At 42.0% G+C, this 17,134-nt stretch overlaps 1 protein-coding gene across 1 annotated transcript in view; it reads right to left on the reverse strand.

Annotated features, from left to right (window-relative positions):
• Positions 1-17,134, reverse strand: part of LOC124150126 (dnaJ homolog subfamily C member 13-like) — a 592,425-nt gene that overhangs the window by 73,922 nt on the left and 501,369 nt on the right. The window contains exon 51 of the mRNA XM_046522050.2: positions 8,499-8,715. Coding sequence (XP_046378006.2) covers positions 8,499-8,715 — 217 coding nt within the window. The remainder of the gene's footprint in view (positions 1-8,498; positions 8,716-17,134) is intronic.

The raw sequence follows: 17,134 nt of genomic DNA on the forward strand, positions 1-17,134 counted from the left end.
TATATTTGCTGAAAATTGTCAAATTCAAATGGTGTATATCATGTAGTAGCAAAGATGTTTTACAAGCAGATAGACTGAAATCCTGGACTCCTGTGTGTGTGTGTGTGTGTGTGTGTGTGTGTGTGTGTGTGTGTGTGTGTGTGTGTGTGTGTGTGTGTGTGTGTGTGTGAGAGAGAGAGAGAATCTTGAGACTATTTTAATTGGTATTGCAGTATTTAACTTAGATTCAAAGGCAAGAAGTAACCAGAAAGGAGTAACTTTAGTGATGTGTGTTTGAATTTTCTGATTAATCATTCATTCTAAGTTACATTTGACTTGAATAAACACTATGACAGTCACTTGACTTGTATTTGAATTATGATTAACCATTAAAACAGCCAATCATCTAACAATAGTTATCATTGTGTATAATTCTAAGAATTCTACCTCTAATACATCATAGCCATAAATTCCTGAGAACCACACTACAAATTTAAATAAATTTTCAACAGACGTCCTCTTCACTGCCAACATATCTAATAGTTGTGAGGAAAACCCTATCCCTCGTCAGAGATGCCACCGTGCATTTGCAAGGCGGGAATCACCTCACTTCTTTCAACCCATTATCCTCATCAACTAGATGCAGATATTTGGGGAGGTGGGAGGGATTAATTCCTGATGTAATAGAGGTTGTATTCTTAGAATTATACACAATGATAACTATTGTTAGATAATTCTTGTGAATACCTTACCTCTATTACATCATAGCCAGTATACACCAGAGGGGCCGGTGGGATCTGGTATCTAGTATCCCTTAGATAGTTATCTGGTATCTAGTATCCCTTAGATAGTTGGCTTTTGTGAAGTGGGAATACATGAAATGTATACAAAAGGGACCAAAATGGAGTATGTCTAATAACCTAACTTCAAGGCTTGACATAGAAAACACGTCATAATACACATATATTTAGCCATTAATGTGATACTTAGACATTTTATGACATCACTTCCGGTGATGACATCACCTGTGACATCACTTCCGGTTGTCATTCTATGACCTCGTTTGTGATTATATGTCTTCTATGACTTCATATCACTTCTCATGACGTACATGTAGTTTCCGTTATGCCTTTTTGGGCAACAATGCAGTTTACTGGGCGCACCCCGAGCTCTACCATCCGCTCAGTTACCGCGCTATAGTGCCACCGCTGTCTCGTTATACCATTACCGTGCTTCACGATCCAACACCCGTTCTCGGTCTTAGGGAAACTTACACGTCTTTATGATCCAACACCCGTTTTTCGGTCTCAGGGAAACTTACACGTCTTTACGATCCAACACTCGTTTTCAGTCTCAGGGAAACTTACACGTCTTTACGATCCAAAAGCCCTTTTCGGTCATTAGGGTAAGCTTGCTTTGGGCAAGGGTTAGCCATAAATTCTTACCTTTTCAAGCGTTAATCCGGTTAATCCCATTGGTCGGTCATGTTGACATAAACAATTGCGGGTGCGGTTTTAAGAAAAGATGAATGGGAGAGCGGACCATGACGTCACACGCATGTGCAATTCATTGTTTACTGAATTACGCATGCATGTCAATTGGGATTCTAATGACCCATTAAACGAGCACTGATTACATGTGATAGCGCCTGTGGTCCAGTGGTTGAGCGTTGGCTAATTAACGCATTAATTAGCAAAGCAGGTGAGCCTGCGAAGCGCGTTCGAGCCCCCACAGCGCTTATTGGATCTGAAAAAGTGCGCCCGGTAAAGGGCACTACTCCCCCTTTTGGGATAGTGATATTTAACATATTTTGACGTGAAGTCTCCCATGACGTCACTTCCGGTGGTAGTACATCATACATCCTAGGTTAATTATCATGTACAGACCATATACATCACTTGTATCCCTTCGATCTATGATTTCAGTGTTGTCACTTGACTTGCTTACTATCCAATAGCAAACTAAGTACAAAGGTCAACTTACCCTGAGTTCATGAGGTATTCTGAAATCTTCACCCCAGCCACATCCCCCTCCCCAATGTTCCCGAGAGAAGAAGGGGTGGCAAGGCTACTTGGAGACCATCACCTGGGCTGCCACCAAGGGTCCCAGTGTGTATAGCCCTTCCAGATCGGTCTGTATGTCTTGTAAGTAAAAGTTTGAGAACGTGTTATGGGACTTCCACTGGCAGCTAGCTATGACTTGTTCAATGGAGACTGTATTCCATATGGCTAGACTTGTTGCAAGGGCTCTGATCTCATGAGGCCTGCAGCTTCCCGAAATTGGTGTGGAGACTTGTGCCAGTCTGTAGCTATCTGCAATCACAGATCTGAGCCATCCCGCTACAGTACCCTTGGTTATCTCCTTTTCTGACGAGGGTTTAAAAGATATAAAATCTAATTGTAATATCGCACTACTCTTGGGTTCTTATAGATAGATAGATCCCATTTTGGAAATATCTGTGGTTTTTTAATGTCTTCGAGTGCAAAAGACCTACATGAGTCTATTCAGTACTGGGTGTGTACCTATAGATATGCCATCATGTTGTAATACCAATGCCAGGGCGGATCTATAGCCTTCGATAGTGCCATGTCGAAATTTCTTGTCTTTTCTGAGATAGCGCAAGAATTCGGCAAGAATTCGGCAACTATAGATATAGTTATCTCCACATCTAAAGAATTTCTTATTCTCCACTTGACGAACTTGTCCCATCTGTTGTTGGTAAGACGATGCTGGTCTCCATGCGCTTGCCACTCTTTGTGCAGCTGATTTAGAGTAACTGGTGGCTTGCATCTTATTCTAGATAACTTCCAAGCGTGAAGGTGGAAATTGTCGAGGCGGCTGTAAAATATGTCCGTTTTCGGTGTCTCAGTAAATCGTGATGTACTGGGAGTTTCAGAGGTTCTTCCATTAGGAGGGGTAGTACACCTTGGAAAGCAAGCCCTGTTTGGCCATGCCGGGGCTATTAGAATTATGACACAGTCTGTCTCTTCTATTTTCCTCAGAACTCTGTCTAGAAGAGCTCATGGGGGAAATGCGTAAGCGAACATTCCCTCCCAGTCCATAGAAAGAGCGTCGACCTGGAGAGCTAGCGGGTCTGGTACCGGGCTGATGTAGACTGGTAGTTTGTTGTTGAGAAATGTGGCGAGTAGGTCTAGGTTTGGAGTATCCCATAGGGAGGTTATCCACTTGAATATTTCGGGATGTAGTGACCATTCCATGGGTACTATCTTGTTTTTCCGGGATAGGTAATCTGCTAGGATATTCAATTTGCCCGGTATGTGTCTTGCTTCGATCCTGCAACTCACTGAGTCTACCAAGGCAAATAAAAGTGTAGCCTCCTTCAATAAAGGTTGAGATTTTGTGCCCCCCTGGTGCTGTATGTAAGCAACTATGGTCGAGTTGTCTGTAGCAATCTTTACTGACGAGTGGTGCAGATGATCTCACCATGCTATTAGAGCCAGATATATTGCTCTCATTTCGAGGCAGTTGATGTGTAACTCCTTTTCTCGGGTGGACCATTTTCCCTGTATTGTAATATCGTCCATATGGGCACCCCAACCCTCTCCTGACGCATCTATGTAGAGTTGATGTAGAGGGGGGGATATGAGAGTGGAATACCAGGCATGACGTTCTGACGAGTTAACCACCAATGTAGTTCTGAGATTCGAACTGGTGGGGGTTGAATTAATGTTTCTAGCTCTAGGTCTTTGGTGGTGTTCATCCAATTTTGCAGGGGACGTAACTGTAGTCTGCCTCTGTAGGTTAGATCTTGGATGGAGGTGAGTGTGCCTAGGCAAGACATCCACCAGCATCTTGATTTGATGATCTTGTCGAGTGCACTTGATATCATGTCTTTTACTTTGAATATCTGTCCTCTGGAGGGGCTACTATGCCCGTGTTGAGTAGAAATCTTTCGCCTATGTAAGTGATGTCCTGTGTGGGTACCAATTCTGATTTTTGAGGGTGAACCAGGAAACCTAAGTGCATTAGTAGCTGAATAAGGCATATTGTATTTTAATGTGATTTGCGACTTGTCCTGATCAGCCGATAGGAAGTCGTCTATATATCTGTGTAACCAAAAGCTTTAGATGGGCGAATCCGATGATGGGATTGGTGATCCTGGTGAATAACCATGGGGCGATGGATATCCCGAATGGCAGTACTCTGAACTGGTATCTCTGACCGTTGACTGCGAAGCACAGATATCGACGATGACTTGGATGGGTGGGGACGTGAAGATAGGCATACTGGAGATCTATGCTTATCATCATATCTGCTTGTCTTAAGGTATTCTTCAACAACTTCTTGATAGATTCCATCTGGAACTTGGGAGGTTTTCCCAGATAATCTTTGTCCAGACCTTTTAGATCTATGATTAATCACATCTCTGAAGAATTCTTCTTTGGTACCAGGAATACTGGGGAGTAGAATCCGTGACTCTTTTAAGATGCTGATAGCTCTCTTTGCAAGTAACTTGCGTATGGCCACATCTGCTGCAATTAATTGTCATCCTGATAGATGGAATCAAGGTCCAGTAGGATGGATAACTAGTCTTGGGCGTTTTAAGAAGTGAAGTAACCTTTTCTTACTACTTCGAGTAGACATGAGTCATCTGTGATGGCTTCCCAGTTGTCTGCTTACTGCATAAGACGACCTCCGACTGGTCCCGGAATAGGGGGAGTGCTGAACTTGGGCAGTCTTGACTCCATGTCTATGAGCTAGGCTAGTTCGACGGGATTCAATGTGGTTGTAGCCTTGATCTTCTGAAGTTCTAAATCGTTATCCAATGGGCAGGTAATGTCGGCAGGGTCTGAAGGAATCTGTAGATCTCTGGTTGAGTCATTTCCGGCAGTATATCCCTCGGAGACCTCCTCTGCCTCTACCTCTTCTTCTTTGTGAAGTGGGGTGATCTTTGGAGTTTTATTCTTGGAGTGAAACAATCTGTCCTTCCGTGTAGAGGCCCAAAAAGAATCCCGACCAGAGTTCACATGACGAGATTTAGGATTCTGTTGTTGATGCTGGAAATCTGCAGGCCATTTCTGGATCTTGGATGCCAATGAGATTGTGGATTCTTGAAACTTCTGACTAGTTGATTATGCAATGGCTTCTTCCACTGACTTCAGTCTGCCGTTGAATATCTGTGGAGCTGTAATAGGTTGTGATAGCATGGATCTTCTTAGCGGCTCTGGAATCATATGATGAACTTGTTGTAGCAGATGATTTCTTTGCATGAGCAGGAACTGTGCTGACATCCAAACTTGTGCTGATTGAAGATCTTCCTGCATCTTCAGCATATGGTTCAATGAGCTGTGAATAAACCCGGCCTGCTGTAGTGTCATCTCCATGGGGGTGTCTAAGGGGAGACCTTCGCTCTGATTGTTCGGGGGGATGATGTGGTGAATTCCAGCTGCAATCCAGTTAATATATGAACTGATATGATTCATCTGTTTATTGATGTTGTCGAAGTCCCTGATTTTGGCCATGTCAATGTGCATCCTGGTGTTAGGTTTCTTAACAAGATCATAAAAATCTTCATGAATACTAGGCTGTTGTGCTAAAGGGGCATCGTGTGTCTTGTAAGCACTTTTATTAATAGCAGGCATACCAGCACTGATATTATGCACTGATGAAGCGTTCAATGATGCTTCGATTTTCTTGATGATGTCATCAATGTATGATGGACAGGGAGGGTATGAAATTCTTCAGTTTTGCTGACAGGCTCTTCATACCCAGCATGTTCTAACAAGGGTTTGGTAGCCGTTTTATCTTTGCTATCTGGTTTTAAGGCCAGCATCAGATTATAAAGTTCTGCAATGATGTCTTTAATGGAATAATTATTTGGTTTGTAATTATCCCCCGTAGTAGAGTCCCCATTGCATGAAGAACCAGTGTTAGCGATAGAACCGCAACCCCTGTTCAGGCTGCGCTGGGGATAGGAAATATGGGGTAGAATAATCCCGGTCATCTGATGTATGGCTAGTGGAGCGGGAATCACGTGTTCTATAACTGTATGATTGTGACGTAACATCCGCTTCGCTTTCCCCGCCCGTATAACTGGACTGTGTGACGGTATGGGATGGAGCACGCTTGGGAAATCTATCATGATTTGCACGAGTTTTGTTATCAGCTCATCTATCATAGTGGCTAGAAGATGACTGGTGTGTATTTCTGTGCTCACTGTGATGCGATGTCCGTGATTCACGATCTACCCTATGATGTGCGTGGTGCGTGGTAGGGAGGTAGGGAGGTCTTTTTATGACTCTCCTACTGTCCTCATAATAATCTGATTCAGCTTGACTGTGTGCGTGTCTGCTGTGTGAGGATGCCCTGTCATATTCAGCAAAGATCTCTTTTGAATCTCGTGTTGTGCGATGGATTCTTTTAGATATGAGATTTCATGAGACATTGCATACGTTTGGCAATCATTACAGACATGGAATTGGTTATTTTTTCCGTGAACTCATTTAAGTTAAAGGGGAAACGTGGCATAGAGGGGAGATCGTTTGCTTCTTCCAAGCCTAGATTATCCGCCTTACCAGATGCTTCCGGATGTACGTGACTGGTTACATTAAAACCTGAAAGGTACATCGGTTCCTTAGCTATATTGGGAGAGTGGGATGAGCGACACACAGGGTAGCTTTTTTACAGGAAGAAGATGAAGATTTTGCTGACGCTCTAGTGTTCTTTTTATAGTCAGGGTCATTGAGCCATGCCTTATAAAGTTTTTCAAACTTCCCCTTGGACAAAGGTTCGCAATAACTGCACCTTGATTTTTGCGTGCAATTGCTTTTCTTGCATGATAGGCACGTAGGGTGAGGGTAACCAGTGATTTGATATTGCCCACAGCCTGAACAGACAGGCAGGCGTCTGTTTTGGGGATAAAGTCCTCATCCCACAACACATTCTCTGACTAATTACTTACAAGAGCCTTCTGCAATCTTATACCCCTGTTCTCTGCTTGTAGAACCGCTCACTGCTTGTCTTTAGTGAAGCTTGCAATGATCTAGTGTGGCTTGTAAGTGTGGAACAGCAATCACGTGTACAGATGTATGTAACAAAAGAATGTCCTTGTTGTCATCTGGACAAATAGGAAAGAAGTTAGGTAATTCCTGCCTTGTGCATGCACGGTGGCGTCTCTGATGAGGGATAGGGTTTCCCTCACAACTATTAGATATGTTTGCAGTGAAGAGGACATCTGTTGAAAATTTATTTAAATTTGTAGTGTGGTTCTCAGCATAAGAGGAATTTATGGCTATGATGTAATAGAGGTAAGGTATTCACAAGAATTATATATTTCGTGGCACACCTAAAAATGTGATGGCACACTTAAATTTAGCATAACTCTGCCCATTGGCACACTTGAAATAATTTTAATTTCGATCACTGTATTGTCTGGAAAATGTGTTTAATAAGTTTTCGTTTTCTAAACAACAAGCAACAAGTGCATCTTAGAACTCTTGTACCTACTGACAGAAATATAATTATACACTGCCATTTTATATATCCTTCTCCATGTATGCATAGTTATAAATTTATTATAATAAAAATAGTTATAAACTGATAGTATCAGAGCTCCAGATAGCATTTTGTTGTGCAATGGAGTTTTCTTTACTCAAAGGTTTCTATTTTAATTGGGTTACTACATTTTTCACTGAGTAACTAATAATTGTTCACTCATCTATTCATCACTATTGGTTTTTTTTCTCCCAAAATGAGTAAACATTTTAAGATTAAAAAAAAAGGAAATTATGTTTTTGTTTAAGAAAAAGGTGTCTTTCAACTGTATTTCAGTATATCAAGTAGGCCAGTACCCTGTATACTGCAGCATAGAATTTCTGTATTAATGTTGTGGTATTAGGATTGCATTGAAACTTGCAGGTGCTGACAAGTAACTGTAAAAAAACACCACCTTTGAAAATGTTCTGCTCAGCAACTCGGACCAAGCCAACTGCAATATTTTTTTTTCTTTCTGTGCACATTGTCAATAACTTCTGTCAAAATAGCATTTACCAATCAGTCAGAAATTGGACAAATGGAAATAACTTCCTCCAAAATAAAGTCCACATTTTGATGGGCTTCTTGTTTTGCTACATATTTTTCTGTGTCGTTTGCTGCCATCGATTTTCTTCCATGGTGAATGGAACCCACCACTTCCCCCCAACATGTGTTTATAACAGGAAGTCACATGTCTGGAATTCATTTCAAGCTCGTGACAGCGAAGTATTGGCGATCATCAAAATAAGAGAAAGCACTATCATGTAGCATGAGTATGTAACGGCTAAAAATATAGGCTTGACTCGGAAAGGATATTGTAAATAAGCTCCATTGTATGAATGCTGAAAAAGCTTCATTAGGTATTATGCATGCTGTCTTTATACATTTGAGTTTTTCATTTAATGCATGTGTTTCTGTACGCAAGTTACTTGAAAGTAATTAGGTTTTGAATATATTTTTGTTTTTTTTACTCAAATACATAGATTATCTGTAGCTATGTAGTATAACAGCCCTTATCAACTCACGTCTGGGTTTGTCATGTCCGTTAACTGTGTCCACTTCTCCAGCAGCTCTGTCAGGAACTCCTTTGGTCGACGCAATACCCATCCTGGATTGGAGATGAAGAGTCGAAGAATCACTCCACCAACAATGAGCTCTCCCTCAACATCTGTATAAACCACTGCAAAGTCCTCTTTCAAGCTCCATTTTGTGTCTGCATCTTCTCGTTGGGCTTTGTAATGCCTATGGTTTCAGTACACAAAATATATAATATCAACAAGCAAAACATTTTGATCTCTCTTATTGATATAAGGATAAACATAATACTGGCATGACAGGAATATCTGCAGTGTGTGAGTAGAAACTATTTTGACAGAAAAGTAGCCTTGTTTCATCCATCTAAGTTTCAATCACAAATGTTAATATCATGATAGTCATTACAGCTCAACTAAAACATCATCTGCACAACTGTCAGCATTTGATCAGATTGATAAAGATTTATGGAAGCTAATAGTCATCATAGCACTTTTGAATCTAATTTCACCACTGTCTGCAACTGTTATGTCCCATCATGCACAGGATCAACGTGCTACAGCAGTCTGGCAGGGATATATTTCTAACCCACATGATTGTGGCTCACTCATAGTTGACCGTCAACAACAGGCTACAGGCAAGGTGGCTATGGATCCCAACTGATCTTACATGGATCTATCGCCAGTGGTGTAGAGGTGGCAGCACCTGTCTGTTTATTCCAACTGGATATACATTTATGGAATTGATACATTTATTGATTTGAGTTGTCATCCCGTAGGTCTGTACACCCAGAGTTCATGGACACACCATGAACATTCCACATTCAACCTTGACCTTCATGCACCAACAAAGTCATTCATCGTGCAAATGGACTTAGACGGATGACAAGTTACCCTTGTCTCCTAAACCACTCACGACTCACCGTTCACTCAATTACCAGATATTCACGATGACTTCTACAGTCTAGTGAAGACACCTTCTACCAAAATGAGCATCTCTGTTCAAGGAGATGGAGAGAGTCAATTGCCTCATGATGTACATTGGAGCATATGTTAATTGGTTTTAGTGATGTCAGAGAGGAGTGACATCATTCAGGAGTGCCAATGAAACGTTTTTTACTGTGCAAGTTTTTGCAAGCAAAATAGAAAAAAATCTCAAAGAAGATGACTACACAGTTTGAGCTCTCCACTTTTCTCTGTCTAGTTGTGACCACACAAACATCCCTTGCCAATTCAAGGACATGTAGAGGATGCAGGTCTGGTACTGGACTGACATGGACGGGGAGCTTGTTGAGGCAAGTCTCAAACAATTCGAGATGAGGTGTGTCCAAAGTCGTTGAAGACTTGCGAATGATATTGCTGGGTTTGTGGTCATGCCAAATATAAATATAGTCTCTTTCAAAGTGCTGAGAGAACTGTGGGGTGATGACTCGGGCATTGCAGATGGCTGTTAGTTAGGCAGCAGATGATATATTTCAATTCTATCAATTCCATGTGTGTGTGTGTGTGTGTGTGTGTGTGTGTGTGTGTGTGTGTGTGTGTGTGTGTTCAGTGAAAGTGGCCAGAGTGTGGTGCATGTATCTGTTGCGTGCATTGTGCTGCATGTGGTTTGTGTGCATGGTGTGCATCTATCTCATTGGTGTGGTGTGCATGGTCTGTGTGTCTTTGTCTCTGTGCAAAGTGTAAAGTTGCAAGCTCTGACAATCATACAGTTTGGCCCTCACTCTGTGAATGTTCATACTACAATGAACTCACACAAAGTGAAAGTCAGTTCTTAAATCAATTTAAGTTAAGTTTTTTTCACATACATTTCCGTATTCGCAACAACATTGCGACTTAGTTACGAGGAAGTGATGATCACATGACAGTGACTCCTTGGAACCAGCATTTTTGGCTCCCCGTCGGAAATGCAATTCGACAACTGCAGCTGCCATCAATGTAAACAGCCAAGATGGCAGACTTTGTTTGGATGTTCACAAGAGATACAAAAATCCTGACTTGGTAACGAATAAACATTGTAATAATCCTGCCAACTGGTATGTTGCGGAACTCCGAGAACACAACACACGTGACATCAGAATTTTACACCAGCCAAATTCCATGCCAAGAGGACATTCATTCTCATTCAGTTTTACATCAAGAATGTGCCATGAAACGTAACACTACCAACTTCAGCTACCAGCCAAGTCAGACAAGTTATATTCCGAACACTTATAATTCAGTGGATATTTGGGATGTCAGAGAACTAAATGAAATTCCAAATGAAGTACTGGGAAGGACTCTGCCTGTGACATAACCAATTGTCATGGCGTTGACCATACAACCAGACTTGCAGAGTTTAGTTGCGACTGTTCAAGCATTTCAACAGTCACGAGAGTTTCACTGCCACACAATATGCAGTCTACCCTGTCAATCACCATTGTCAAGCAAGCCGCCACCGCTACTCAACCATTGCAGTGATTGCACCCCAAAACTCTGTCGGGACCGGAGACAGTATCTTCAAACCTCCAACAACAGATTCACAAGGGTAAGGATATTAACTTGGCTTTATTACTTATCCCTGATGATGTTCACTGTGGTCCACGTAGCATTCACATAGCAGATGGACAATTACAAACAATCATCAAGTCAACAAATGACAGATGGCTACAGAAGGTGTTGGGTATCAGAGACTTCCTCAAAGCATTTGAAAGATTCAAAAAGATAATGTTGGAGAAATTCCCCAATCGCTCAGCCGAGTTGGACGAATATCAAGACATCATTATTGAACTCAGTAACGAAACAGATGACAATGTCTTTTACACATACGAGATGTTCTCGGCACAAGCAGCAGCAACCATCAAATTACTAAATAGACCCATATACTAGGGCAGACTGGACCAGAAACTATACTGAACAACAAAAGTTCCTGTGACATTGAATAAGATTTAATGCAAAGTTATGTTTTTCATCAAATCTGAAACAATTTCGGTTTGCAACAGATAAAAGACTCCTGTAAGTGTTCAAATGGTTTAATTTGCCATACTAACTTCAGAAAATGTGTGATTTCATAAAAAACATGAACATGCCAAAATGTCAATTTACAAATCAATAGCGTGTATGTCCACCTCTGGTTGCGATCTGATAAGAGTTTTAGCATGTAATGAAGCCTGATGGTGTTATCAATATTTTCGGTTGCATTTTGGAAGCTCCAAGTAAGGCGACATTTTTTTTATTTCTTGGTTTACGGATGCGCCGCTCTTTCAAAGTCCAAATGTTAAAAAAAAATAAAAATGAAAATTACCCTTTTTTTTATTACCGCCGATGTTTTCGACAAAAAGTTCAAACAAATTAAAAAAAGATTTCTTTTCCTCGTCAAGCGTAAAGCAAAGGTAAGTCACTCTGATATTTCTTGCTGGGAACCTTCTCTAATACCATCAAAGCTTGTCAAAGCAAAGCGCAGTGGTGACCAGTTTAACTATTTCAACACTGTTGGCCGTTCAAAGCCACAAGTCACACCGCACGGTAGACCGTCCAAGTCACGTCAAAATAGTTTATAATTATATTAACCTACTTGTCATATCATTCATTTATTAAATCTATCACATTTCACAATGTCTGAAATACGTATTCCATTTGATTTTATAATTTTTTTATCTATAGATTAAAAATGTATTCACTTGACACTATTTCCCGCAATGTTATTGAAAATAAAATTCTCGGACACACTTCGACAACGGGTCCTCATCGAACATGTCAAATAGCAAAATAAAGACGTTTCACACGCTGAAACGTCTTTATTTACAAAGTAATAAAATCATCAAAAATATATCTATAAAAGTATTATTTCCAACTTTTCGTGCGATCGCATATCGTAAGTCAAATGACATCTTGGCTTTCGTCGCCTCGATTTCTCGGCTCGGACACGATGTCTTAATGCCAAAATATATGCATAAGAAATCTTTGTCACAGCTCGTAACCTAGCTCTATGCATCCATAAAGTTCCATATTTTTAATATAGATCACGATTTCATGCTAAAATGTTCAGAATAACATGAGATTACCCAAACCTTTCGCCAAAGTCTGAAAATTATCGTTGCTGTAATTTGATTAGCTGCCTTAGGTCACGTGCTTAAATTTGACCAATCACGAACCTTGTAGCAGATTTTGTCGGTGAAACAATATAAGTTTTTTTAATGTATACTGACATGGCAGGACGTATGTGTTATTCATACAAAGCTTTGAAAACCGAGGTATTTCTTCATGTTAGTGAGCGGACAGCCACTATCATCGGGAAATGGGTGATGACAGATATTATTTGTAATTCTTTTTAAAATAATGTTCCAACAACGTAAACAAATGAAAATTAAAAAGAAATAGGTACCGGTAAGTGGATTTTATGAATTCTTACATTTGCCGAAAAAATCGTTAGATTTGCGCTAAATTTGGACGTTATGAATGTTTTAGCTTACATTATTATTTATTTAAAACGAACTTTATTTAGCTGTTCATGAATTATTTAAATAATGAAATACACATAACTTTCATATTTATAAACAATAGGATTAATTAGACCTTTCAAATAGTGTATGGCCAAACATGTAGTAGCAAAGATGTTAATTTCAGCAGATAATTCCTTGATACATGTTGGTTTCATCTATCACACAACAGTCTCTGGGAACTTGGTGTCACAGCAGTAATCTTCTGGTTGGCTGGTGTTGAAAGAGTTAAACGTTGCCCATGCTGCCAAAATAGCAGCGTCTTTCATGCATTTCCACCCATGACATGAATATTGTTATGTTGCCATCCTTGCACAAGCTGAGTGCCAGGGATATAAAAAAAATGTTCTTGAAAAATTGAGTTATTTTACTTTTATTACGCCAGGATATTTTTTTTCATACCTACCTAACTTTTTAGGACAAAATTCAGGTAAAAAAAATGTGAGAGGCCTGCCTCACTTTTGAAATGAGTTTGAAATCCGTAAACCAAGAAATAAAAAAAGTGTCGCCTAAAAACGCAACATAAAAAAATGAATCAAATAGTATCAAGCAACACATCTTCGTCTCATGGAATGGACCAGGCATCCCACGAAGTCCTATGGTATATCTGTCCATATCTGCTGGAGCATGTTTCAAAGTTCCGGGAGTGTCTGTGGAACACATGGTTGACGTTAAAGGCACCAATCCGTCTCATCCCACATGTGCTCGATTGGTGAGAGATCAGGGGAGCGAGCCGGCCAGGGGATGACATTCACGTTGTTTGTTGAAGAGAATCCTGAACAAGTCGAGCAATATGAGGCCGGGCGTTGTCATGTTGAAAGGTAATGCCTGGGCCATGACGACGCAAAAACGGCAGAACAACATGATCTCGACCCGGTAGCGCTGTCCATTGAGATTTCCTTCTACCACCATCCTCTGTCTTGCTGTAATCCCACCCCATACCATAACGCCCCCGAACCGATCTTCTTCCATGACACAATGGTTGACGTAACGTTACCTCGACGTCGGCACACTCTAATCCGTCCATCACTGTGGCTGAGGTGAAAACGAGACTCGTCAGTGAATAGAACTTGTCCCCACTGCATGGCCGTCCAGCGTAGACGCTGTCTGTACCACTGTAGACATGCTTGACGGTGGTTTCCTGTCAAAATAGGATGTCTGGCGGGTCTTCTGGCGACAATACCTGCACATCTGAGGCGACAACGTACGGTTTGTGAAGATATTCTTTGAAGGCCAGGGATGCTTCTTGCAGTCACTGTTGCTGGCTGGAATCGATTTCGTCCTTGTGTTGTTCGAATCCAGTTGTCTTGTTGATTATTGGTTACGCGTGGCCTGCCACTCCGAGGATGGTCTCTGACTGCATTCGGCTGTTGCCAACGTTGCCATTAACACCAAATGGTGTTTCTGTGGACGTTAAATTGTCTTGCAACGTCACATTGACTCGATCCTGCTTCAAGCATACCAATGGCTCGCAGACACTCATTTTCGGACAGGCGTGGCATTTCATAATGTTGAATAATTGCATAATTTTGTTGTTTTTCTGAGTGGTTGTTGTCAGCACGATGGTAAACAATGCCTATGGAATCCCGTTAACACACATGTTATTATACCCATTCTTGGATAGTGAAATGCATGGGGCTTGCATAAAAGTCAACTTTTGTATGGAATGCATGCTTTTCTGTAGCAGTTGCGTTTTTGTGACTTGATTCCATACATGTACAACAATATTGAAAAGCAAACTTTACTTGTTTGAAAAATACACTAAAATATTGGTGTCACAGGAACTTTTGTTGTTGAGTATATATATCAAGATCTCCACATCCAGGAAAGTGAACGCATTGTGCAGTGAATTGCATCATGCAACAGAATTCTGCCCGTTGTCACTCGACGACCAACTCAAATCATCCTTAGCACCCAGAAAGCTGCAGCAGACAAAGAAGAGCAACTCTGATAGAACAGAATCCACCAAGTATGTCATAACTTATTATCAACCATAGGACCCATCAATGCCAAAATTGTGACAAAACTTATCAATGAAGAAAAGGACAAAGGTTACTAAATTATGGTAATTGGATATTTTAGTTTGTGCAACAACAACAGTACGCGTTCATATTTAATATACCAATTACAGGTCAATCACCTCATTACGTTTATATTCAACACGATTTCTGAACTCTGTCACCCGAACATGTTTTTTTTTATGCCGTCTGGATCATGTTACAGTAATTACATCCCACAATGCACTTCTAAACAGTCTGCGCATGCCCAGTAAGACGGACATGACGTCACAGTGTTTACCTTTATTAACCCTGAAGCCCCGCACGAGGCTACTTTCTACATTGTCGCAAGCCACTCAACTGCGTTACTCTCATCTGCTTCGGTGCTAAATCACGAGTCCAGTCAAGCCATCCGATCTCAGGTTTAGCGATACTCAGCGAACCAAGACTAATAATGGCGGAGAGGAGACATAGACGAGCCAGAAGTCAGCGCAATCGGGTTAATGTTCTCGACTCCGCACAGCCTGAAGAAAATCCGGATAGCCTCGAACCCCGCGCCAATGCTGCCAGTGCCAGTCGTACTACAGGGAGAATCAGCAGTCAACCATATCTGACCGTGGCCCAGCTACGCAAACAACTGGCAGAGCGGGGCGTGAGGGTTCCAAATAATTGGCCTAGGAAAAGCTTGTTGCAGTTGTTCCAAGAAAACCAACAACAACGGCCAGCAGCAGCGACGGTGACCTCGTCGGACAGCTACGACCGGAGTGCCATTTCGTCTCCGGCGGCCACACTTCCGGGGGTGGGCGAAGCCAGCATACAGCACAGGAACCCAGATGCCCTCGTTAGCGGGACCACACTACCCTACAGTGTTGTTTCGGACTTTGGGGACGATGTTACCAATTCCGTGTCACCTGTTAGTGTTGCCAGTCTACAACGCAAACTTGCAGAGCTGAAACACATGATAGCCAACATGACCAGCCATAACGCAGTGACCACCGAGTACGCAGCTACAAGCCTACCGGATCAACTCAGCCATGATGTGCCGTCGGACTCGTTGCCCCACATCCACACAGTCGCGCCGGCGCTCAAGAAGAAGATAAAAGACGGCAAGTACTGTAACCTTGCCTTGCTATTGATACCTAATCAAGACACGCTAGACGCTAGAATGGCCGAATATGATGGCAATGTGTATCATTTAAAGGAGGATGCTAGGCTAAATCGCACTCTTACACTAGCAGAATTTATACAGGCCTTTGGCATTTACAAGGACATTCTGTGTGACATCAATAACGCCAAACGGAAACAATTGGATGGACACGAGCAAACTGTCATCGAACTGGCTACGTTGTATGGGGGCTCTGCGCACTATGACTACCACAAGTTATTTGCTGCCAGAGTGGCGTCCTACGCAGAAGAAGGTTGCAGCATTCGCTGGGATATGAGGGACACACGTCTGTACGGGCTGTGTTCTTCGGGGCGCCGTTCCAGATCGTGTGCGATTTGCCACAGCATCACCCATGGTACAGACTTGTGTCCTGAGCGACGTACTGATACAGTTAGGCCTACCCTGTTCTCGGACCGAAGTGGCAGCTCCGACAGGATGGGGGCGACGGACAAAAACGACACCAGGGGACGACCTAGAGTTAGGTCAAACGGAAGGGAGGCCTGCAATAATTTCAATCACCAGGGCTGTGTGAGAGTGAACTGTGCATACCTTCATGTATGTCTCAATTGTCATGCCCCAAACCACGGACAGGCAACTTGCGCCAAGGCTCCCAAATTGATATAACCAGAGAAGAGGACGCAGGCACCCTAACAGTCCAACTCACTCCCATCAATGTTCAGGCTATACAGGCAGAACTCGCCTCTCATCCCCATCCTCCATTTGCTCCATATCTCGTCAACGGCTTGCAACATGGCTTCGACCCCTTAATGTCGGATGTTCCACAGTCAACAACGGAATGTAACAACAATCGTAGTGCTACATTAGATCCAATAGTTGTGACTAAGGCAGTGCAAACAGAAGTCGATAAAGGATACGGGCACAACATGGGGGCTGCCTCGGTTGCCTAAGAGACCCTGGGGTCGTGGAGACCCGGGTAAGATAACAATGTCCTGGGGTCTTATGGACCCGGACTGTGTAGCTGTGAGAGGG

Source organism: Haliotis rufescens, unplaced genomic scaffold, assembly GCF_023055435.1.
Source record: "Haliotis rufescens isolate VD_foot unplaced genomic scaffold, xgHalRufe1.0.p SCAF_4, whole genome shotgun sequence".
Lineage (NCBI taxonomy): Eukaryota > Metazoa > Mollusca > Gastropoda > Lepetellida > Haliotidae > Haliotis > Haliotis rufescens.